General features: G+C 43.3%; 1 protein-coding gene across 2 annotated transcripts in view; it reads left to right on the top strand.

Annotated features, from left to right (window-relative positions):
* xkr4 (XK related 4) overlaps positions 1-26,407 on the top strand; it is a gene marked incomplete at both ends in the record, with an annotated part of 70,072 nt that overhangs the window by 28,699 nt on the left and 14,966 nt on the right. The window contains one exon of one of the 2 annotated variants that reach the window (XM_080034893.1): positions 25,729-25,928. In XM_080034893.1, coding sequence (XP_079891019.1) covers positions 25,729-25,928 — 200 coding nt within the window. The remainder of the gene's footprint in view (positions 1-25,728; positions 25,929-26,407) is intronic. The other variant, XM_080034892.1, reaches the window with a different exon arrangement.

Below are 26,407 nucleotides of genomic sequence, written 5' to 3'. Positions count from 1 at the left end.
ATGGTGTAAAGGGGAGGAGCTTAATGTGGTAAAGGGGATGGGCCTAACATGGTAAATGGGAGGAGCCTAACATGGTAAATGGGAGGGGCTTAATGTGGTAAGGGGAGGAGCCTAATATTGTGAAGGGGAGGAGCCTTACATGTAAAGGGGAGGAGCTTAATGTGGTAAGGGGAGGAGCCTAATGCTGTAAAGAGGAGGAGTCTAACATGGTAAAGGGGAGGAGCCTAACCATGTAAAGGGGAGGAGTCTAACCATGTAAAGGGGAGGGGTCTAATGTGGTAAAGGGGAGGAGCCTTACATGGTAAATGGGAGGAGCCTAACCATGTAAAGGGGAGGAACCTAATGTGGTAAAGGGGAGGAGCTTAATGTGGTAAAGGGGAGGAGCCTAACATGGCAAGTTTAACCATTATTAATTAATTTTTATCAATTTTTATCAATACCAGTTTAACCATTATTAATTAATTTTTATCAATACCAGTATTTTTTATATTAAATAACAGATGTGTTCCACATTTTCTTTTCTGGAAATCAATTGTTAAAACTAAACTAAACAAATTATTTGCCAACTTTTGTATGTGCAAAAGTTTGTGAACCCTGAGCTGCATTGCTTAAATCGAGCAGGTAAACACAATCAAGTGGGCCAAAAAAAGTTTGAGCTCCATCGGTCCACTGTGAGGCAAATCATCTACAAATGGAGAGCTTTAAGAGTGACTGAACATCTGCCTAGAAGTGGACTTCCTTCAAATATATCCACAAGCGCCACAAGAAAAGTGATTTTTCAGGTAAAAGCCAACCCAAACATTACATGGGTTCACTTCTATTGAGCCTAAACTGATCTCTCATTACGTTGGTAAATTTCATCACTCAATTTGTCCCACCTGATTGTGTTTACCTGCTCGATTTAAGAAATGCAGCTCAGGGTTCACAAACTTTTGCATAATAAAGTCTTTATTTTTATTTTTAACCTTTATTTTTCCAGATAAACCATTAAGAACAGTTTCTTATTTATAATATTGATCTGGTCCAAGAGGCCCCACTAGGAATAAAGGCACAACTAACAAACTAGAAAATCCCGCGGAGATCTTGAAAGTACGGGCAGCCCTGCGCAGGCCGCCAATCCCCGCTTCGGCGGCGCCCCGCCCGTCGGCCGGGCCAGAACGCTTCTACGAACCGCCGCCGCGGGCTTTCCGAACTCCAGTCCCGAGTTGTGGCCGTCCCCTGATGCTGTGTATACAATTTGGTGATGATAGGTTGGAAATCCACAGAGTGAATGTGACTTCACTGTATTTCAGGTCATGTAAGTTAGGGAAGAAAGAAAATAATGGCTGACCCCTATGGTCCAAGAGGCTTTATTGTAGAGCACCATGAGCTGTACATGTGTAAGAAATGTCAAGTCAATCAGAGTCAGGGGGACAGGGGCGTGGCCTGTCAAACATTGCATTTTTGAATGATGGCTTTCGCATTTGTGGGGGCCCCTACGGGTTAATCTCGACAAGTTTAGAGGGCCATGCTACCACATGTCTTTTGCACATATCCTGCAAGTTTCATGATGATAGGACCTATGGTCAATTAGTTATGGCCAATTTGTTATTAAGCCCTGCCCCTGCATAAACGTTTTAGTCAATGGCGGCCATGTTTTCCAAGCTATCCTACTAATATTTTTCGGAGACGTGCGTCATAGTCCCCCGGGGCTTCGTGAGACATTTGGGCATTTGTGGTGCCCCCTATGGGTTAATCTCGATAAGCTTTGAGGGACATGCTACCACATGACTTCTGCACATACCCAGCAAGTTTGATGATGATAGGACCTATGGTTAAGGAGTTATGGCCAATTTATTAATAAGCCCCGCCCCTGCGTAAACATTGTGGGCAATGCTACCACATGACTTCTGCACATACCCAGCAAGTTTGATGATGATAGGACCTATGGTTAAGGAGTTATGGCCAATTTGTTAATAAGCCCCGCCCCTGCGTAAATATTTTGGGCAATGGCGGCGAAAAAAATAATCATGGCTGACCCCTATGGTCCGAGAGGCTATAAAGGTAAAGGGGAGGAGCCTGACGGCCATTTTGCGCACACGCACCTCATATCGTGCAGGCTCCTCAGATCGTGTAGTGACAGGAGCCTAACATGGTAAATGGGAGGAGCCTAACATGGTAAATGGGAGGAGGTTAATGTGGTAAAGAGGAGGAGCCTAACATGGTAAAGGGGAGGGGCTTAATGTGGTAAGGGGAGGAGCCTAACATGGTAAATGGGAGGAGCTTAATGTGGTAAGGGGAGGGGCCTAATGCTGTAAAGAGGAGGAGTCTAACATGGTAAAGGGGAGGAGCCTAACCATGTAAAGGGGAGGAGTCTAACGTGGTAAAGGGGAGGAGCCTAATGATGTAAAGAGGAGGAGTCTAACATGGTAAAGGGGAGGAGTCTAACCATGTAAAGGGGAGGAGCTTAATGTGGTAAAGGGGAGGAGCTTAATGTTGTAAAGGGGAGGAGTCTAATGGTGTAAAGGGGAGGAGCTTAATATTGTAAAGGGGAGGAGCCTAACATGGTAAATGGGAGGGGCTTAATGTTGTAAAGGGGAGGAGTCTAATGGTGTAAAGGGGAGGAGCTTAATGTGGTAAAGGGGAGGGGCCTAACATGGTAAAGGGGAGGGGCTTAATATTGTAAAGGGGTGGAGCCTAACATGGTAAATGGGAGGGGCTTAATGTGGTAAGGGGAGGAGCCTAATATTGTGAAGGGGATGAGCCTTACATGTAAAGGGGAGGAGCTTAATGTGGTAAGGGGAGGAGCCTAATGCTGTAAAGAGGAGGAGTCTAACATGGTAAAGGGGAGGAGCCTAACCATGTAAAGGGGAGGAGTCTAACCATGTAAAGGGGAGGGGTCTAATGTGGTAAAGGGGAGGAGCCTTACATGGTAAATGGGAGGAGCCTAACCATGTAAAGGGGAGGAACCTAATGTGGTAAAGGGGAGGAGCTTAATGTGGTAAAGGGGAGGAGCCTAACATGGCAAGTTTAACCATTATTAATTAATTTTTATCAATTTTTATCAATACCAGTTTAACCATTATTAATTAATTTTTATCAATACCAGTATTTTTTATATTAAATAACAGATGTGTTCCACATTTTCTTTTCTGGAAATCAATTGTTAAAACTAAACTAAACAAATTATTTGCCAACTTTTGTATGTGCAAAAGTTTGTGAACCCTGAGCTGCATTGCTTAAATCGAGCAGGTAAACACAATCAGGTGGGCCAAAAAAAGTTTGAGCTCCATCGGTCCACTGTGAGGCAAATCATCTACAAATGGAGAGCTTTAAGAGTGACTGAACATCTGCCTAGAAGTGGACTTCCTTCAAATATATCCACAAGCGCCACAAGAAAAGTGATTTTTCAGGTAAAAGCCAACCCAAACATTACATGGGTTCACTTCTATTGAGCCTAAACTGATCTCTCATTACGTTGGTAAATTTCATCACTCAATTTGTCCCACCTGATTGTGTTTACCTGCTCGATTTAAGAAATGCAGCTCAGGGTTCACAAACTTTTGCATAATAAAGTCTTTATTTTTATTTTTAACCTTTATTTTTCCAGATAAACCATTAAGAACAGTTTCTTATTTATAATATTGATCTGGTCCAAGAGGCCCCACTAGGAATAAAGGCACAACTAACAAACTAGAAAATCCCGCGGAGATTTTGAAAGTACGGGCAGCCCTGCGCAGGCCGCCAATCCCCGCTTCGGCGGCGCCCCGCCCGTCGGCCGGGCCAGAACGCTTCTACGAACCGCCGCCGCGGGCTTTCCGAACTCCAGTCCCGAGTTGTGGCCGTCCCCTGATGCTGTGTATACAATTTGGTGATGATAGGTTGGAAATCCACAGAGTGAATGTGACTTCACTGTATTTCAGGTCATGTAAGTTAGGGAAGAAAGAAAATAATGGCTGACCCCTATGGTCCAAGAGGCTTTATTGTAGAGCACCATGAGCTGTACATGTGTAAGAAATGTCAAGTCAATCGGAGTCAGGGGGCGAGGGGCGTGGCCTGTCAAACATTGCATTTTTGAATGATGGTTTTCGCATTTGTGGGGGCCCCTATGGGTTAATCTCGACAAGCTTAGAGGGCCATGCTACCACATGTCTTTTGCACATATCCTGCAAGTTTCATGATGATAGGACCTATGGTCAATTAGTTATGGCCAATTTGTTAGCCCTGCCCCTGCATAAACGTTTTAGTCAATGGCGGCCATGTTTTCCAAGCTATCCTACTAATATTTTTCGGAGACGTGCGTCATAGTCCCCCGGGGCTTCGTGAGACATTTGGGCATTTGTGGTGCCCCCTATGGGTTAATCTCGATAAGCTTTGAGGGACATGCTACCACATTCTGCACATGCTACCACATTCTGCACATACCCAGCAAGTTTGATGATGATAGGACCTATGGTTAAGGAGTTATGGCCAATTTGTTAATAAGCCCCGCCCCTGCGTAAACATTGTGGGCAATGCTACCACATGACTTATGAAAAAATAAATGAATTTAAAAAAAGTTTGAGCTCCATCGGTCCACTGTGAGGCAAATCATCTACAAATGGAGAGCTTTAAGAGTGACTGAACATCTGCCTAGAAGTGGACTTCCTTCAAATATATCCACAAGCGCCACAAGAAAAGTGATTTTTCAGGTAAAAGCCAACCCAAACATTACATGGGTTCACTTCTATTGAGCCTAAACTGATCTCTCATTACGTTGGTAAATTTCATCACTCAATTTGTCCCACCTGATTGTGTTTACCTGCTCGATTTAAGAAATGCAGCTCAGGGTTCACAAACTTTTGCATAATAAAGTCTTTATTTTTATTTTTAACCTTTATTTTTCCAGATAAACCATTAAAGAGGACCTATTATACTACTTTTCTGGTCTTAATTTCTTGTTTTACACTGCTATAGAGCAACCTGACACGAATCACATCACAAAAAACTATGTAGATTTTCGGGAAGCTCTTTCTCTTATTTTGGCGATCCAGCACATCCTGTCAACACTTGAGTGTGTGTGCTTCGGCAATCTCCGCTCCCTCCGCCTGTGCATCGGCCATCTCCGCTACCCTCCCCCCCCCCTCCTGCAAACCCCACTCCGTTGTGATTGGTTACCTTCCTTCCGAAACACTTTCAGTGGCGGGAAGCGCGAGCATGGACCTATAAGGGCGCGAGGCAGACGCGAACAGGGAAGTGACAGCATTACCATACATGGAAACATCCGCGTGGTCACATCACCAATTTTTATGCGACGTCACCAATTATGAAAGGGTAGACCGCTTTGAAGACGTGACTTCTCGACTGGCTAGAATAGTGTTTAGTGCTCTGCACAGACACCCCAGACGGTCAGCAGGGAATACGTCGAAATGCATGTAAGTCATTATTTGATAATTTAGTATGGTTAAGCATGACTATGAATCATCATAACAACGTTTATAGGTCATAAAAGTCAAAAAGCATCATAGGTCCTCTTTAAGAACAGTTTCTTATTTATAATATTGATCTGGTCCAAGAGGCCCCACTAGGAATAAAGGCACAACTAACAAACTAGAAAATCCCGCGGAGATTTTGAAAGTACGGGCAGCCCTGCGCAGGCCGCCAATCCCCGCTTCGGCGGCGCCCCGCCCGTCGGCCGGGCCAGAACGCTTCTACGAACCGCCGCCGCGGGCTTTCCGAACTCCAGTCCCGAGTTGTGGCCGTCCCCTGATGCTGTGTATACAATTTGGTGATGATAGGTTGGAAATCCACAGAGTGAATGTGACTTCACTGTATTTCAGGTCATGTAAGTTAGGGAAGAAAGAAAATAATGGCTGACCCCTATGGTCCAAGAGGCTTTATTGTAGAGCACCATGAGCTGTACATGTGTAAGAAATGTCAAGTCAATCAGAGTCAGGGGGCGAGGGGCGTGGCCTGTCAAACATTGCATTTTTGAATGATGGTTTTCGCATTTGTGGGGGCCCCTATGGGTTAATCTCGACAAGCTTAGAGGGCCATGCTACCACATGTCTTTTGCACATATCCTGCAAGTTTCATGATGATAGGACCTATGGTCAATTAGTTATGGCCAATTTGTTATTAAGCCCTGCCCCTGCATAAACGTTTTAGTCAATGGCGGCCATGTTTTCCAAGCTATCCTACTAATATTTTTCGGAGACGTGCGTCATAGTCCCCCGGGGCTTCGTGAGACATTTGGGCATTTGTGGTGCCCCCTATGGGTTAATCTCGATAAGCTTTGAGGGACATGCTACCACATGACTTCTGCACATACCCAGCAAGTTTGATGATGATAGGACCTATGGTTAAGGAGTTATGGCCAATTTATTAATAAGCCCCGCCCCTGCGTAAACATTGTGGGCAATGCTACCACATGACTTCTGCACATACCCAGCAAGTTTGATGATGATAGGACCTATGGTTAAGGAGTTATGGCCAATTTGTTAATAAGCCCCGCCCCTGCGTAAATATTTTGGGCAATGGCGGCGAAAAAAATAATCATGGCTGACCCCTATGGTCCGAGAGGCTATAAAGGTAAAGGGGAGGAGCCTGACGGCCATTTTGCGCACACGCACCTCATATCGTGCAGGCTCCTCAGATCGTGTAGTGACAGGAGCCTAACATGGTAAATGGGAGGAGCCTAACATGGTAAATGGGAGGAGCTTAATGTGGTAAAGAGGAGGAGCCTAACATGGTAAAGGGGAGGGGCTTAATGTGGTAAGGGGAGGAGCCTAACATGGTAAATGGGAGGAGCTTAATGTGGTAAGGGGAGGGGCCTAATGCTGTAAAGAGGAGGAGTCTAACATGGTAAAGGGGAGGAGCCTAACCATGTAAAGGGGAGGAGTCTAACGTGGTAAAGGGGAGGAGCCTAATGATGTAAAGAGGAGGAGTCTAACATGGTAAAGGGGAGGAGTCTAACCATGTAAAGGGGAGGAGCTTAATGTGGTAAAGGGGAGGAGCTTAATGTTGTAAAGGGGAGGAGTCTAATGGTGTAAAGGGGAGGAGCTTAATATTGTAAAGGGGAGGAGCCTAACATGGTAAATGGGAGGGGCTTAATGTTGTAAAGGGGAGGAGTCTAATGGTGTAAAGGGGAGGAGCTTAATGTGGTAAAGGGGAGGGGCCTAACATGGTAAAGGGGAGGAGCTTAATATTGTAAAGGGGAGGAGCCTAACATGGTAAATGGGAGGGGCTTAATGTGGTAAGGGGAGGAGCCTAATATTGTGAAGGGGAGGAGCCTTACATGTAAAGGGGAGGAGCTTAATGTGGTAAGGGGAGGAGCCTAATGCTGTAAAGAGGAGGAGCCTAACCATGTAAAGGGGAGGAGTCTAACCATGTAAAGGGGAGGGGTCTAATGTGGTAAAGGGGAGGAGCCTTACATGGTAAATGGGAGGAGCCTAACCATGTAAAGGGGAGGAACCTAATGTGGTAAAGGGGAGGAGCTTAATGTGGTAAAGGGGAGGAGCCTAACATGGCAAGTTTAACCATTATTAATTAATTTTTATCAATTTTTATCAATACCAGTTTAACCATTATTAATTAATTTTTATCAATACCAGTATTTTTTATATTAAATAACAGATGTGTTCCACATTTTCTTTTCTGGAAATCAATTGTTAAAACTAAACTAAACAAATTATTTGCCAACTTTTGTATGTGCAAAAGTTTGTGAACCCTGAGCTGCATTGCTTAAATCGAGCAGGTAAACACAATCAGGTGGGCCAAAAAAAGTTTGAGCTCCATCGGTCCACTGTGAGGCAAATCATCTACAAATGGAGAGCTTTAAGAGTGACTGAACATCTGCCTAGAAGTGGACTTCCTTCAAATATATCCACAAGCGCCACAAGAAAAGTGATTTTTCAGGTAAAAGCCAACCCAAACATTACATGGGTTCACTTCTATTGAGCCTAAACTGATCTCTCATTACGTTGGTAAATTTCATCACTCAATTTGTCCCACCTGATTGTGTTTACCTGCTCGATTTAAGAAATGCAGCTCAGGGTTCACAAACTTTTGCATAATAAAGTCTTTATTTTTATTTTTAACCTTTATTTTTCCAGATAAACCATTAAGAACAGTTTCTTATTTATAATATTGATCTGGTCCAAGAGGCCCCACTAGGAATAAAGGCACAACTAACAAACTAGAAAATCCCGCGGAGATTTTGAAAGTACGGGCAGCCCTGCGCAGGCCGCCAATCCCCGCTTCGGCGGCGCCCCGCCCGTCGGCCGGGCCAGAACGCTTCTACGAACCGCCGCCGCGGGCTTTCCGAACTCCAGTCCCGAGTTGTGGCCGTCCCCTGATGCTGTGTATACAATTTGGTGATGATAGGTTGGAAATCCACAGAGTGAATGTGACTTCACTGTATTTCAGGTCATGTAAGTTAGGGAAGAAAGAAAATAATGGCTGACCCCTATGGTCCAAGAGGCTTTATTGTAGAGCACCATGAGCTGTACATGTGTAAGAAATGTCAAGTCAATCAGAGTCAGGGGGCGAGGGGCGTGGCCTGTCAAACATTGCATTTTTGAATGATGGCTTTCGCATTTGTGGGGGCCCCTACGGGTTAATCTCGACAAGTTTAGAGGGCCATGCTACCACATGTCTTTTGCACATATCCTGCAAGTTTCATGATGATAGGACCTATGGTCAATTAGTTATGGCCAATTTGTTATTAAGCCCTGCCTCTGCATAAACGTTTTAGTCAATGGCGGCCATGTTTTCCAAGCTATCCTACTAATATTTTTCGGAGACGTGCGTCATAGTCCCCCGGGGCTTCGTGAGACATTTGGGCATTTGTGGTGCCCCCTATGGGTTAATCTCGATAAGCTTTGAGGGACATGCTACCACATGACTTCTGCACATACCCAGCAAGTTTGATGATGATAGGACCTATGGTTAAGGAGTTATGGCCAATTTATTAATAAGCCCCGCCCCTGCGTAAACATTGTGGGCAATGCTACCACATGACTTCTGCACATACCCAGCAAGTTTGATGATGATAGGACCTATGGTTAAGGAGTTATGGCCAATTTGTTAATAAGCCCCGCCCCTGCGTAAATATTTTGGGCAATGGCGGCGAAAAAAATAATCATGGCTGACCCCTATGGTCCGAGAGGCTATAAAGGTAAAGGGGAGGAGCCTGACGGCCATTTTGCGCACACGCACCTCATATCGTGCAGGCTCCTCAGATCGTGTAGTGACAGGAGCCTAACATGGTAAATGGGAGGAGCCTAACATGGTAAATGGGAGGAGCTTAATGTGGTAAAGAGGAGGAGCCTAACATGGTAAAGGGAAGGGGCTTAATGTGGTAAGGGGAGGAGCCTAACATGGTAAATGGGAGGAGCTTAATGTGGTAAGGGGAGGGGCCTAATGCTGTAAAGAGGAGGAGTCTAACATGGTAAAGGGGAGGAGCCTAACCATGTAAAGGGGAGGAGTCTAACGTGGTAAAGGGGAGGAGCCTAATGATGTAAAGAGGAGGAGTCTAACATGGTAAAGGGGAGGAGTCTAACCATGTAAAGGGGAGGAGCTTAATGTGGTAAAGGGGAGGAGCTTAATGTTGTAAAGGGGAGGAGTCTAATGGTGTAAAGGGGAGGAGCTTAATATTGTAAAGGGGAGGAGCCTAACATGGTAAATGGGAGGGGCTTAATGTTGTAAAGGGGAGGAGTCTAATGGTGTAAAGGGGAGGAGCTTAATGTGGTAAAGGGGAGGGGCCTAACATGGTAAAGGGGAGGAGCTTAATATTGTAAAGGGGAGGAGCCTAACATGGTAAATGGGAGGGGCTTAATGTGGTAAGGGGAGGAGCCTAATATTGTGAAGGGGAGGAGCCTTACATGTAAAGGGGAGGAGCTTAATGTGGTAAGGGGAGGAGCCTAATGCTGTAAAGAGGAGGAGTCTAACATGGTAAAGGGGAGGAGCCTAACCATGTAAAGGGGAGGAGTCTAACCATGTAAAGGGGAGGGGTCTAATGTGGTAAAGGGGAGGAGCCTTACATGGTAAATGGGAGGAGCCTAACCATGTAAAGGGGAGGAACCTAATGTGGTAAAGGGGAGGAGCTTAATGTGGTAAAGGGGAGGAGCCTAACATGGCAAGTTTAACCATTATTAATTAATTTTTATCAATTTTTATCAATACCAGTTTAACCATTATTAATTAATTTTTATCAATACCAGTATTTTTTATATTAAATAACAGATGTGTTCCACATTTTCTTTTCTGGAAATCAATTGTTAAAACTAAACTAAACAAATTATTTGCCAACTTTTGTATGTGCAAAAGTTTGTGAACCCTGAGCTGCATTGCTTAAATCGAGCAGGTAAACACAATCAGGTGGGCCAAAAAAAGTTTGAGCTCCATCGGTCCACTGTGAGGCAAATCATCTACAAATGGAGAGCTTTAAGAGTGACTGAACATCTGCCTAGAAGTGGACTTCCTTCAAATATATCCACAAGCGCCACAAGAAAAGTGATTTTTCAGGTAAAAGCCAACCCAAACATTACATGGGTTCACTTCTATTGAGCCTAAACTGATCTCTCATTACGTTGGTAAATTTCATCACTCAATTTGTCCCACCTGATTGTGTTTACCTGCTCGATTTAAGAAATGCAGCTCAGGGTTCACAAACTTTTGCATAATAAAGTCTTTATTTTAATTTTTAACCTTTATTTTTCCAGATAAACCATTAAAGAGGACCTATTATACTACTTTTCTGGTCTTAATTTCTTGTTTTACACTGCTATAGAGCAACCTGACACGAATCACATCACAAAAAACTATGTAGATTTTCGGGAAGCTCTTTCTCTTATTTTGGCGATCCAGCCAGCTACCACATGACTTCTGCGCATACCCAGCAAGTTTGATGATGATAGGACCTATGGTTAAGGAGTTATGGCCAATTTGTTAATAAGCCCCGCCCCTGCGTAAACATTTTGGGCAATGGCGGCGAAAAAAATAATCATGGCTGACCCCTATGGTCCGAGAGGCTATAAAGGTAAAGGGGAGGAGCCTAACGGCCATTTTGCGCACGCGCACCTCATATCGTGCAGGCTCCTCAGATCGTGTAGTGACAGGAGCCTAACATGGTAAATGGGAGGAGCCTAACAAGGTAAATGGGAGGAGCTTAATGTGGTAAAGAGGAGGAGCCTAACATGGTAAAGGGGAGGGGCTTAATGTGGTAAGGGGAGGAGCCTAACATGGTAAATGGGAGGAGCTTAATGTGGTAAGGGAAGGGGCCTAATGCTGTAAAGAGGAGGAGTCTAACATGGTAAAGGGGAGGAGCCTAACCATGTAAAGGGGAGGAGCTTAATGTGGTAAAGGGGAGAAGCCTAATGATGTAAAGAGGAGGAGTCTAACATGGTAAAGGGGAGGAGCCTAACCATGAAAAGGGGAGGAGTCTAACCATGTAAAGGGGAGGAGCCTAACCATGTAAAGGGGAGGAGCTTACTGTGGTAAAGGGGAGGGGCTTAATGTAGTAAAGGGGAGGAGTCTAATGGTGTAAAGGGGAGGAGCTTAATGTGGTAAAGGGGAGGAGCCTAACATGGTAAAGGGGAGGAGCTTAATATTGTAAAGGGGAGGAGCCTAACATGGTAAAGGGGAGGGGCTTAATGTGGTAAGGGGAGGAGCCTAATATTGTGAAGGGGAGGAGCCTTACATGTAAAGGGGAGGAGCTTAATGTGGTAAGGGGGGAGCCTAATGCTGTAAAGAGGAGGAGTCTAACATGGTAAAGGGGAGGAGCCTAACCATGTAAAGGGGAGGAGTCTAACCATGTAAAGGGGAGGGGTCTAATGTGGTAAAGGGGAGGAGCCTTACATGGTAAATGGGAGGAGCCTAACCATGTAAAGGGGAGGAACCTAATGTGGTAAAGGGGAGGAGCTTAATGTGGTAAAGGGGAGGAGCCTAACATGGCAAGTTTAACCATTATTAATTAATTTTTATCAATTTTTATCAATACCAGTTTAACCATTATTAATTAATTTTTATCAATACCAGTATTTTTTATATTAAATAACAGATGTGTTCCACATTTTCTTTTCTGGAAATCAATTGTTAAAACTAAACTAAACAAATTATTTGCCAACTTTTGTATGTGCAAAAGTTTGTGAACCCTGAGCTGCATTGCTTAAATCGAGCAGGTAAACACAATCAGGTGGGCCAAAAAAAGTTTGAGCTCCATCGGTCCACTGTGAGGCAAATCATCTACAAATGGAGAGCTTTAAGAGTGACTGAACATCTGCCTAGAAGTGGACTTCCTTCAAATATATCCACAAGCGCCACAAGAAAAGTGATTTTTCAGGTAAAAGCCAACCCAAACATTACATGGGTTCACTTCTATTGAGCCTAAACTGATCTCTCATTACGTTGGTAAATTTCATCACTCAATTTGTCCCACCTGATTGTGTTTACCTGCTCGATTTAAGAAATGCAGCTCAGGGTTCACAAACTTTTGCATAATAAAGTCTTTATTTTTATTTTTAACCTTTATTTTTCCAGATAAACCATTAAAGAGGACCTATTATACTACTTTTCTGGTCTTAATTTCTTGTTTTACACTGCTATAGAGCAACCTGACACGAATCACATCACAAAAAACTATGTAGATTTTCGGGAAGCTCTTTCTCTTATTTTGGCGATCCAGCACATCCTGTCAACACTTGAGTGTGTGTGCTTCGGCAATCTCCGCTCCCTCCGCCTGTGCATCGGCCATCTCCGCTACCCTCCCCCCCCCCTCCTGCAAACCCCACTCCGTTGTGATTGGTTACCTTCCTTCCGAAACACTTTCAGTGGCGGGAAGCGCGAGCATGGACCTATAAGGGCGCGAGGCAGACGCGAACAGGGAAGTGACAGCATTACCATACATGGAAACATCCGCGTGGTCACATCACCAATTTTTATGCGACGTCACCAATTATGAAAGGGTAGACCGCTTTGAAGACGTGACTTCTCGACTGGCTAGAATAGTGTTTAGTGCTCTGCACAGACACCCCAGACGGTCAGCAGGGAATACGTCGAAATGCATGTAAGTCATTATTTGATAATTTAGTATGGTTAAGCATGACTATGAATCATCATAACAACGTTTATAGGTCATAAAAGTCAAAAAGCATCATAGGTCCTCTTTAAGAACAGTTTCTTATTTATAATATTGATCTGGTCCAAGAGGCCCCACTAGGAATAAAGGCACAACTAACAAACTAGAAAATCCCGCGGAGATTTTGAAAGTACGGGCAGCCCTGCGCAGGCCGCCAATCCCCGCTTCGGCGGCGCCCCGCCCGTCGGCCGGGCCAGAACGCTTCTACGAACCGCCGCCGCGGGCTTTCCGAACTCCAGTCCCGAGTTGTGGCCGTCCCCTGATGCTGTGTATACAATTTGGTGATGATAGGTTGGAAATCCACAGAGTGAATGTGACTTCACTGTATTTCAGGTCATGTAAGTTAGGGAAGAAAGAAAATAATGGCTGACCCCTATGGTCCAAGAGGCTTTATTGTAGAGCACCATGAGCTGTACATGTGTAAGAAATGTCAAGTCAATCAGAGTCAGGGGGCGAGGGGCGTGGCCTGTCAAACATTGCATTTTTGAATGATGGCTTTCGCATTTGTGGGGGCCCCTACGGGTTAATCTCGACAAGTTTAGAGGGCCATGCTACCACATGTCTTTTGCACATATCCTGCAAGTTTCATGATGATAGGACCTATGGTCAATTAGTTATGGCCAATTTGTTATTAAGCCCTGCCCCTGCATAAACGTTTTAGTCAATGGCGGCCATGTTTTCCAAGCTATCCTACTAATATTTTTCGGAGACGTGCGTCATAGTCCCCCGGGGCTTCGTGAGACATTTGGGCATTTGTGGTGCCCCCTATGGGTTAATCTCGATAAGCTTTGAGGGACATGCTACCACATTCTGCACATGCTACCACATTCTGCACATACCCAGCAAGTTTGATGATGATAGGACCTATGGTTAAGGAGTTATGGCCAATTTGTTAATAAGCCCCGCCCCTGCGTAAACATTATGGGCAATGCTACCACATGACTTATGAAAAAATAAATGAATTTAAAAAAAGTTTGAGCTCCATCGGTCCACTGTGAGGCAAATCATCTACAAATGGAGAGCTTTAAGAGTGACTGAACATCTGCCTAGAAGTGGACTTCCTTCAAATATATCCACAAGCGCCACAAGAAAAGTGATTTTTCAGGTAAAAGCCAACCCAAACATTACATGGGTTCACTTCTATTGAGCCTAAACTGATCTCTCATTACGTTGGTAAATTTCATCACTCAATTTGTCCCACCTGATTGTGTTTACCTGCTCGATTTAAGAAATGCAGCTCAGGGTTCACAAACTTTTGCATAATAAAGTCTTTATTTTTATTTTTAACCTTTATTTTTCCAGATAAACCATTAAGAACAGTTTCTTATTTATAATATTGATCTGGTCCAAGAGGCCCCACTAGGAATAAAGGCACAACTAACAAACTAGAAAATCCCGCGGAGATTTTGAAAGTACGGGCAGCCCTGCGCAGGCCGCCAATCCCCGCTTCGGCGGCGCCCCGCCCGTCGGCCGGGCCAGAACGCTTCTACGAACCGCCGCCGCGGGCTTTCTGAACTCCAGTCCCGAGTTGTGGCCGTCCCCTGATGCTGTGTATACAATTTGGTGATGATAGGTTGGAAATCCACAGAGTGAATGTGACTTCACTGTATTTCAGGTCATGTAAGTTAGGGAAGAAAGAAAATAATGGCTGACCCCTATGGTCCAAGAGGCTTTATTGTAGAGCACCATGAGCTGTACATGTGTAAGAAATGTCAAGTCAATCGGAGTCAGGGGGCGAGGGGCGTGGCCTGTCAAACATTGCATTTTTGAATGATGGTTTTCGCATTTGTGGGGGCCCCTATGGGTTAATCTCGACAAGCTTAGAGGGCCATGCTACCACATGTCTTTTGCACATATCCTGCAAGTTTCATGATGATAGGACCTATGGTCAATTAGTTATGGCCAATTTGTTATTAAGCCCTGCCCCTGCATAAACGTTTTAGTCAATGGCGGCCATGTTTTCCAAGCTATCCTACTAATATTTTTCGGAGACGTGCGTCATAGTCCCCCGGGGCTTCGTGAGACATTTGGGCATTTGTGGTGCCCCCTATGGGTTAATCTCGATAAGCTTTGAGGGACATGCTACCACATGACTTCTGCACATACCCAGCAAGTTTGATGATGATAGGACCTATGGTTAAGGAGTTATGGCCAATTTGTTAATAAGCCCCGCCCCTGCGTAAACATTGTGGGCAATGCTACCACATGACTTCTGCACATACCCAGCAAGTTTGATGATGATAGGACCTATGGTTAAGGAGTTATGGCCAATTTGTTAATAAGCCCCGCCCCTGCGTAAACATTTTGGGCAATGGCGGCGAAAAAAATAATCATGGCTGACCCCTATGGTCCGAGAGGCTATAAAGGTAAAGGGGAGGAGCCTAACGGCCATTTTGCGCACGCGCACCTCATATCGTGCAGGCTCCTCAGATCGTGTAGTGACAGGAGCCTAACATGGTAAATGGGAGGAGCCTAACAAGGTAAATGGGAGGAGCTTAATGTGGTAAAGAGGAGGAGCCTAACATGGTAAAGGGGAGGGGCTTAATGTGGTAAGGGGAGGAGCCTAGCATGGTAAATGGGAGGAGCTTAATGTGGTAAGGGGAGGGGCCTCATGCTGTAAAGAGGAGGAGTCTAACATGGTAAAGGGGAGGAGCCTAACCATGTAAAGGGGAGGAGCTTAATGTGGTAAAGGGGAGGAGCCTAATGATGTAAAGAGGAGGAGTCTAACATGGTAAAGGGGAGGAGCTTAATGTGGTAAGGGGAGGGGCCTCATGCTGTAAAGAGGAGGAGTCTAACATGGTAAAGGGGAGGAGCCTAACCATGTAAAGGGGAGGAGCTTAATGTGGTAAAGGGGAGGAGCCTAATGATGTAAAGAGGAGGAGTCTAACATGGTAAAGGGGAGGAGCCTAACCATGTAAAGGGGAGGAGTCTAACCATGTAAATGGGAGGAGCCTAACCATGTAAAGGGGAGGAGCTTAATGTGGTAAAGGGGAGGAGCTTAATGTTGTAAAGGGGAGGAGTCTAATGGTGTAAAGGGGAGGAGCTTAATGTGGTAAAGGGGAGGAGCCTAACATTGTAAAGGGGATGGGCTTAATATTGTAAAGGGGAGGAGCCTAACATGGTAAATGGGAGGGGCTTAATGTGGTAAGGGGAGGAGCCTAATATTGTGAAGGGGAGGAGCCTTACATGTTAAGGGGAGGAGCTTAATGTGGTAAGGGGAGGAGCCTAATGCTGTAAAGAGGAGGAGTCTAACATGGTAAAGGGGAGGAGCCTAACCATGTAAAGGGGAGGAGTCTAACCATGTAAAGGGGAGGGGTCTAATGTGGTAAAGGGGAGGAGCCTTACATGGTAAATGGGAGGAGCCTAACCATGTAAAGGGGAGGAACCTAATGTGGTAAAGGGGAGGAGCTTAATGTGGTAAAGGGGAGGAGCCTAACATGGCAAGTTTAACCATTATTAATTAATTTTTATCAATTTTTATCAATACCAGTTTAACCATTATTAATTAATTTTTATCAATACCAGTATTTTTTATATTAAATAACAGATGTGTTCCACATTTTCTTTTCTGGAAATCAATTGTTAAAACTAAACTAAACAAATTATTTGCCAACTTTTGTATGTGCAAAAGTTTGTGAACCCTGAGCTGCATTGCTTAAATCGAGCAGGTAAACACAATCAGGTGGGCCAAAAGAAGTTTGAGCTCCATCGGTCCACTGTGAGGCAAATCATCTACAAATGGAGAGCTTTAAGAGTGACTGAACATCTGCCTAGAAGTGGACTTCCTTCAAATATATCCACAAGCGCCACAAGAAAAGTGATTTTTCAGGTAAAAGCCAACCCAAACATTACATGGGTTCACTTCTATTGAGCCTAAACTGATCTCTCATTACGTTGGTAAATTTCATCACTCAATTTGTCCCACCTGATTGTGTTTACCTGCTCGATTTAAGAAATGCAGCTCAGGGTTCACAAACTTTTGCATAATAAAGTCTTTATTTTTATTTTTAACCTTTATTTTTCCAGATAAACCATTAAGAACAGTTTCTTATTTATAATATTGATCTGGTCCAAGAGGCCCCACTAGGAATAAAGGCACAACTAACAAACTAGAAAATCCCGCGGAGATTTTGAAAGTACGGGCAGCCCTGCGCAGGCCGCCAATCCCCGCTTCGGCGGCGCCCCGCCCGTCGGCCGGGCCAGAACGCTTCTACGAACCGCCGCCGCGGGCTTTCTGAACTCCAGTCCCGAGTTGTGGCCGTCCCCTGATGCTGTGTATACAATTTGGTGATGATAGGTTGGAAATCCACAGAGTGAATGTGACTTCACTGTATTTCAGGTCATGTAAGTTAGGGAAGAAAGAAAATAATGGCTGACCCCTATGGTCCAAGAGGCTTTATTGTAGAGCACCATGAGCTGTACATGTGTAAGAAATGTCAAGTCAATCAGAGTCAGGGGGCGAGAAGCGTGGCCTGTCAAACATTGCATTTTTGAATGATGGTTTTCGCATTTGTGGGGGCCCCTATGGGTTAATCTCGACAAGCTTAGAGGGCCATGCTACCACATCTTTTGCACATATCCTGCAAGTTTCATGATGATAGGACCTATGGTCAATTAGTTATGGCCAATTTGTTATTAAGCCCTGCCCCTGCATAAACGTTTTAGTCAATGGCGGCCATGTTTTCCAAGCTATCCTACTAATATTTTTCGGAGACGTGCGTCATAGTCCCCCGGGGCTTCGTGAGACATTTGGGCATTTGTGGTGCCCCCTATGGGTTAATCTCGATAAGCTTTGAGGGACATGCTACCACATTCTGCACATGCTACCACATTCTGCACATACCCAGCAAGTTTGATGATGATAGGACCTATGGTTAAGGAGTTATGGCCAATTTGTTAATAAGCCCCGCCCCTGCGTAAACATTATGGGCAATGCTACCACATGACTTCTGCACATACCCAGCAAGTTTGATGATGATAGGACCTATGGTTAAGGAGTTATGGCCAATTTGTTAATAAGCCCCGCCCCTGCGTAAACATTTTGGGCAATGGCGGCGAAAAAAATAATCATGGCTGACCCCTATGGTCCGAGAGGCTATAAAGGTAAAGGGGAGGAGCCTAACGGCCATTTTGCGCGCGCGCACCTCATATCGTGCAGGCTCCTCAGATCGTGTAGTGACAGGAGCCTAACATGGTAAATGGGAGGAGCCTAACATGGTAAATGGGAGGAGCTTAATGTGGTAAAGAGGAGGAGCCTAACATGGTTAGTGAAATACATTGCGTATTTCACTAACAGAAACTCAGCGCCACTGTTTCACTGTGATAGCCTGGCACCGCCCGCCTACCTGCTTCAGCTCAATTTTAATTTCCCTTCAGTAGTCAGCCCATGTCTTTTGCTTTACTTGCAGCTTTATTTGAGAGGTAAAATCATGTTAATGCAACACTTTTCTCACTATATGAGCTATTATTACATTATGAACAGTTATTACATTATGAACTGTTATTACATTATGAGCGCTGTCAATAAGCCTCTTAATGTAATAAGCTATTACATTATTAAATGTGCAAAGCCTTTATTATCTTAGGCGGCCATGATTTTATTACATTATAAGCCGATTATTACATTATGCACTTTTATTACATTGACATTATTACATTAGTAGTTGCTACATTGCAGCTCAATGCGTGCAGCTGATGTCTTGGTCCTAGGGACACAGACAGAACTGTCAGACAAACTTATAAGTAATAATGACTTGACTATATGAAATGAGCTCAGGTCTAGAGAGAGGTAGAGTTGGAGTGGGACTGCCATGAGCTGCACTGTATTCTGCTCATTCCAGGAGGGATGAAGTTAAACTATTGTTCATTAATTCATCTAGATAGCAAAAATTCTACATGAGAGATTTGTAAGCACCAAACAATTTGATGAATTCCCTGATTTTTTTTCCACATTCGGTTTTATATCAGTTTTCTGTGATTCCTCCAACTGTTAACTTGAAATAGGAATGATAGGGTTATGTCAAATGAGGTTGTGTTGAGTTAAGTTAAAGGTCATGTTAACCATAGTGGAGCATCTTGTCACCATGCAGTTGTTAAAGCCCTCATGATGTTAGTTACAGTTATGAGAACTGTCTTTAAGTTTGTAAATATCAACAGTGAGTTGGAAGCAACATTGTGGAATTCCCAGCAGCACTTAATTGTATAAAAAGCATAGGTCTATTTTAATTAAAGAGCAACTATTATGCTTTTTCGTCTTTTCGGACCTATAAATGTTGTTATAATGGTTTATGCCTCGTTTCCACCGAGCGGGTCGGGTCGGAGAAAAGCGCTATATAAATAACATTTATTATTATTATTATTATATTTATTCCCCCCGTGTTGTGAGCGTATTACTCCGGTAAATGCACAGACACCGCTTGGTGCAAGCCGACAGGGACAGTGAGCGAACAGCGCTGGCTGCTACGTAGGCTAACTATGGTGACATTGTAGCAGCGGGACAAAGTGTAGCCCACTGATAAATGTAATGACGAGGGAAAAAACACACAATAAACAGAGTGCTGCAGCGGCATTTTTCACTAAACACAAGACTCTCTTCACTCTTGCTGAGGTGAATAAAACCGGCGATTTTTTTTTGAGAAATATGTTTATTGACTTTTCAATTTTTTCAACACATAGACAAATACAAATATTCACATATAAAACAAATCAAAAACAAAACACAAGTAAATAATAATACTTAAAAAGAAAAGAAGATACATAAGTAATTACAACCTGCATTTTCTATACACAAGTAATGTTCAGGAATATTGCACTGGCATCAGAAATGGCAAATATCTAAATCTAAATATCAAGTAAACCCTTTGCTTGGTGGCTCTCAAGAAATCCCATAAATTGTCCCCACACTTTAAAGAACATTTTCATTTTCCCCTTGGAGGCATATGTCAATTTTTCTAAAGCTAAACAGTTGGAGAGGCTTTTGAGCCAATGACTCACTGTCGGAGTATCTGTACTTTTCCATGTGACTGCTATGCAGTGTTTAGCCAGTAGGGAACAGAGAATAACAATTTTTTTGTTCTGACTTGACAACTTTAAATCTGGTGGAAGTACTCCAAGGATAAACATGCGGGGGCAGACAGGTAAAACTGTGCAAATGACATCTGAAATAGTTTTAATTACCTTTTCCCAAAAACTTTTAATATTAGGACAGCTCCAGAGGCAATGAAACAATATTCCCTCTTCAAGACCACATTTAATACATACATCAGGGTTATTATTATCAAAGCGATATAGCAGAGAGGGAGTCATGTATGTTCGCATGATCCATTTAAATTGTAAAAGTTTATATCTGGTATTGATAGTCTGGGTTTGTGCATCATGGCAAACTCTCTTCCATTCGTCCTCAGCAATCTCTACATCCAAATCTCTAGACCAGGCCAATCTACTTTTATCTGATGATTCTTTAGATTCATTTACAAGAATCTTGTAAATCAAGGAGACCTGTCCACGTCCTTTAAGATGATCAATAACAGCCTTTTCGAGAGTAGACAAAGGTGGTCTAAAGGGGGACTGTTTGAGTGCTGTTAAAATATAACTCCTAATTTGTAGGTATTTGAAAAAATGTTTTGAAGGTATATTATAGATTGTTTTTAAATCATCAAAGCTATAAAGCAGACCATCTTCATTATACATATCCATAACTTTACTAATCCCTCTCTCTGCCCACAATTTAAAGCCAAGGTCGCTTTTGCCTGGAGAAAATCTACTGTTTCCCCAGATCGGCGTAAAGCCTGAAATAACTGGGTCTATTTTAAAATAAGATTGAATTTTATACCAGACTCTTATTGTATTCTTGACAAATGGGTTATGAGTGTTTTTAAGCAGATTTTTCAATGTATCAGAATACAGATATAGCTTTAGTGGGAGAGGAGATGTATTGGTATTTTCTATTGAGACCCAGGGTATAGTGGAATTGTCTGAGAACCAGAACATTGCTGCACTAATCTGGGCCGCCCAATAATACCAGATAAAGTTTGGAACTTTGAGTCCTCCTCTTTCGAATGGCAAGTAAAGTAGGGTGAGTCTAAGCCTTGGGCGTTTGTTGTTCCAAATAAAGTTTGTTGTCATTTCTTTCAATTTGGGGAATAGATTAGAAGGGGGCTGCAAAGGGATAGATTGGAATAAATATAAAAGTTTTGGTAGGATATTCATCTTAATAATGTTGACACGGCCAATCATAGAAATGGGAAGCTCTGACCATCTTTTAAGGGATTCTGATACAGATTTTAAAATGGGATCATAGTTCGTATGAACTATGTCGTTGATATCTGGAGTTATTTTTATTCCTAAATAGGTAAAGCCATGTGTCGAGTTATGAAATGTATTCACTAATGGGGGGGTGTCCCTCTCAGTCTTCCTAAAAAACATAATATTAGATTTTGTGTTATTCACCTTATAACCAGAGATACTTCCAAAAGTGTCCAACAGTTTTGTAAGTGTTGGTAAGGATTGCGCTAACTGTCTCAAGAAAATAACAATATCATCAGCAAAGAGGCCCAGACGGTGTTCATAATTTCCAATTATATGGGCGGCAGTGGCGAAGTGGGTAGGGAGTTCGCCTCTGGTGTGCAGGGTCGGAGGTTCGATCCCCCGTCTCCCCGCCACATGTCGAAGTGTCCCTGGGCAAGACACTGAACCCCGAATTGCTCCCGATAGTTAGCTTAGTTAGCTTAGCACCCTAGTGCTAAGCCTACCCTGCGTGGTAGCTGCTGCTATCGGTGTATGAATGTGTGTGTGACTGGGTGAATGTGTACAAAACAATGTAAAGCGCTTTGAGTCTGTGATAAACGGAGATATAGCGCTATACAAGTCCATTTACCATTACCAATTGTAACTCCTGTTATTAAAGGGTGCGATCTAATTGTCATTGCTAGGGGTTCGATTGACAGGACAAATAAAAGAGGTGACAGTGGGCACCCCTGTCGGGTACCCCTGGTTAGGGGAAAGGGTTCTGAAATAATTGTGTTTGTCAGAACTTCAGCAGTGGGATTGTTGTAGAGCAGTTTTATCCATTTAATAATGTTTTCTCCAAAACCGAATCTGGGCAATATTTCAAATAAGTACGGCCATTCGACTCTGTCGAAGGCTTTTTCAGCGTCCAGGGATAGAATGGCCGCATCTGGTCTTTCCTTTTCGTTATGAACAACATTGAGCACCCTTCTTAAATTTTGAAACGCCTGTCTGCCTCTAACGAATCCATTTTGGTCTACATGAATTAGACTTGGCAGGAGATTGTCTAGCCTCTTTGCTATGACTTTGGCTATAAGCTTTGCATCAGCATTTAAGAGTGATATGGGTCGATATGACTCACATTTAGAAGGTGGTTTACCAGGCTTCAGAATATTCATAATAAGAGCTTTTGAGAGAGAAGGTGGCAAGGAATTTATTTTGAATGCTTCTTCAAGCATGTCCAAAAAGGGAGGCAGTAGCTTATCTTTAAAAGTCTTTAATATATCGATGGGAAGTCCATCAGGGCCTGCCGCTTTCCCCCCCTTCATAGCGGCAAGTGCAATTTCTAGCTCTGAAAGCTTCATTGGACTGTCGAGAAGTTCCTGGTCCTCAACAGAAAGAGATGGAAAATCAAGACTATCAAGAAAACTGGTTCTTGTGATCTTGTTCGTGTTACTAGGCAGTTCAGATTTATAAAGTTTTTCATAATATAATTTAAATCTCTCATTTATTTCCTTTTGGTCATTTGTAACAACTCCAATTGAATTTTCAATTTCGTGGATCATTTTCTCATTCTGTAATTTTTTAATTCGCCAGGCAAGCAGTTTACCGGCTTTTTCCCCCTGGTCATAAAAGGACTGCTTTAATTTATTTAAATTAGATAGGGCCTTGTTTGCTGACTGTTCATTATAATGGGCTCTCAGTATGGTTAGTTTATGTTCAAGTGCTGGGGTATGGTTAATTAAGACCTCACCTTCCAACTCTTTAATTTGGTTTTCAATTTCCGTCATTTTGTTTTTGAATTGTTTAGATTTAAAGCTGGTATAACTAATGATCTGGCCTCTGATATACGCCTTAAAAGCTTCCCATCTAATTAAAGAAGAAGTTTCAGTGGTATTGACGAGAAAAAACAAATCTATATGTTGGTCAATGAAGCGGATAAATTCATGATCCTGCAACCATTTAGTATCAAATTTCCATCTGGGAGGTCCACAGAATTCTTTGGTAGCACTGTACTCAATAGATACTGTAGCATGATCAGAGATGATTATGCTATTGTAATAACAATTTTTCACATTTGGTACTAAAATTTTGGAGAACAGGAAGAAATCCAATCTTGAGAACGTCTTATGCGTAGCCGAATAACATGAAAATTCTCTCTTGTCTGGGTTACGCTCCCTCCAAACATCGCAAAGGCCCAACTCTTCCATGAAGTTAAGGATTATTTTCCTTGATTGATTGTGGGAGGAGTCCTGGTTACCATTACGATCAAAATCTGGATTTAACGCACAATTGAAATCCCCACCTATAATAATATCCCCTCTAAGTGAGGCAAGTGTTAGGAAAATATTATTATAAAATTGTGGCTCATCTTTATTAGGGCCATAGACATTTACTAAAATAAGATGTTGACCAAAGAGAGAGCCCTGTAAAATAATGAACCTACCCCCGGGGTCTAGAGTGGTGGTATTGACCTGAAATGGAATTGACTTGTGAATTAAGATGGCCACCCCTCTAGCATGGGATGAGAAATTAGCCACAAACACCTGACCTTGCCACCTTCTTCTTAACCTGATAACTTCCCCTGAAGTTAAATGTGTCTCCTGTAGGAGTACTATTTTAGAGCCCAAGTGTTTAAGCCTTGTCATAACTTGTTTTAGCTTGACCAATCTACCCAGGCCTCTGACATTCCAAGAGGATATTTTAAATAGCTGATTACTAGCCATGTAAACTTTGATAAATAGATCTGTCAAAAGGGACCATTCTGAATCTGAGTGGCTGTATCACCTTATCAACGAATTTTACAAAAGAGGTTGAGAAACAGGTATAGATAACCATAAGACAAATTGAAAGAAAAACAAAAAGAAAAACAAACAAACAAAGGCAAAACAAACACACAAAAAGCAACATCCACATATAACAATTTGCTAGAACCTGCAAAACAACCACAGTTAACAACTGTGTCATACACCTAACGACTGCCTTCTATCCTACAGTCAAAACTAAAACCGGCGATTTAATGCAGAAATGATTCTTTTGACCAATCAACGGACGGCAGTGTGTAGCTCCACCTTTTCGGCACCCTTTCAGGCAGCTGGTACCTGGGTGGCTGTGCACAGCGCTCAAAACTAGGGGGCACCCTAGTGCCTAATTTCCTAGATTGCTTGATGTGGACACCGCGGATTTTCCATGTATGGTCATGCTGCTACACGCTCAGGCCCGTCCCTGCCCCGCCCTCCCCTGTCTGCTCAAATCTGCTCACTTCACAGTGTAGCGGTGAAGCTAGGGGCCGACCGGTCTGCTCTGATTGGCCAGGTTCCAGGCAGAGGGTAGACGGGGCAGAGAGCAGACGTGGGGGTCCTAAAGACAGTTGTGTTTTGGCTCTCAACAGAAAGTCTTCGCAGAGAGGCTACGAAATACAGCAATGCAGCTGTGAGAAATAAAAAGAGATTTTTGGTACACCATGAAAACAGTAGTAGAGTCATAAAATTTTAATCTGAACCCGAAAAATAGCACAATATACTGTAGGATCTTTAAGTAAGTAAGTAACATGTAACATCTTTAACATGCATTCTCTGTCTGTTTTCTGCTGATGAGGTTTGTGCTCTTTTATGATCAAATCTACCTCTGCCTCAAAGTGGTTGTATATTCAAAAGATGTTACATGCTGTATATAGGCTTGTAATCCCTGTCTGTCTTAGTTTGGGCGAAGGTCACAATGTTGCACTTCACTCTGACACAAAATTCTTTCTCTAGTGGCTGAAAGGTATTTGGAACAGTTGATAGGTCTATTTTATGATTGATGATTTTGGTGCAGGTGGCTGTTGAGACCAGCCTGATCTCCAGACCTTAACATTCTTAATCTCCTGCAGATCAGTCTGGAATTTCTCTAATCTTCGTGGGGAGGAGCCAGTCAAAAAATTATCTGGCAAATCAGGGCCTGCATTTAGACCAAGTATGTGTTCCTTATAGTGGAAGGCAGCTTCTGACTGGTTCATATATCATGAATCTGTTATCTGTCAATCTAGCTTTGTCAGACCAGCCATACTGTATATCTCACAAGTTTATGCATTGATCCATGTTGACTTCAACGACTAAATGAACCAATCAGGGGCTGCCTTCCACTAACAGACAGAGCCGGGCTCCTCTCCATGGAGATTGTAGAAAGTCCAGACTGATCTGTGGGAGAGAATTGAATGTGAATCAGGCTGGTCTCACCAGGCTAGATGTTTTGGACATTCCTAGAAATATTGTGCGTTTAAAAGCAGGATTGGCAGTGCAAGGTGTGAGAAAGTGTGAGAAGAGTTGAGCATATTGATTCTCTCTCCTTGTTGATGTATACTGTTTTTACATGTAAGGTGTTAGCATGTCTGCTGTAAAAATGCTATGTCCCCCTCTCTCCTCCAGGTACCTTCACACCATCTACCTGGGCGTGCGCAGTGGTCAGAGTGCAGAGACGGAGCGCTGGCGCTACCACTGGAGGATGGTGTATGAGTTTGCAGATGTGAGCATGCTGCACCTGCTGGCCACCTTCCTGGAGAGCGCCCCACAGCTGGTGCTGCAGCTGTGCATCATCATACAGACACACAAGCTCCAGGCTGTGCAAGGTAACACACACACACACACACGTCACTCTGTCCTCAGATAAAATCCTGTTATTATGAAATCCTGTTATTATTTCCAAACTGCGGCGGTTTGAAGTGTATCATCCCTGCTCACTCATCATAACCACAGCTAGCTAGTTGTGTTGTCCACATTCAGTTCACTTAATACTGCTCACCCAAACCACCAGATAATGTTCTGATATTTTAACAAAACATCTAGTGGAGGATTTCACTGTTGACTGTCAACATTTGCACTTGAATGTCCTCATCCCTTTCCATAGCAGAGTGAGAGATGACTGTTCCATCCACTTGATAATCTAACCTTTATTTATACAGGTAAATCCCATTGAGACAGAATACTCTTTTACAAGGGAGACCTGTTTTCCTTTCCCACGTTACCATTCACACTCACATTCATACACCGATAGCAGGCTAACTATCGACATTCACACGAGGCAAGGTGGATGAAGTGTCTTGCCCAA

Source organism: Ammodytes marinus (assembly GCF_949987685.1).
Source record: "Ammodytes marinus genome assembly, chromosome: 9".
In the NCBI taxonomy this organism is placed as follows: Eukaryota; Metazoa; Chordata; class Actinopteri; order Uranoscopiformes; family Ammodytidae; genus Ammodytes; species Ammodytes marinus.
The sequence above is the reverse complement of the archived record's forward strand: the minus strand, read 5'-3'. Positions and strand labels throughout refer to the sequence as shown.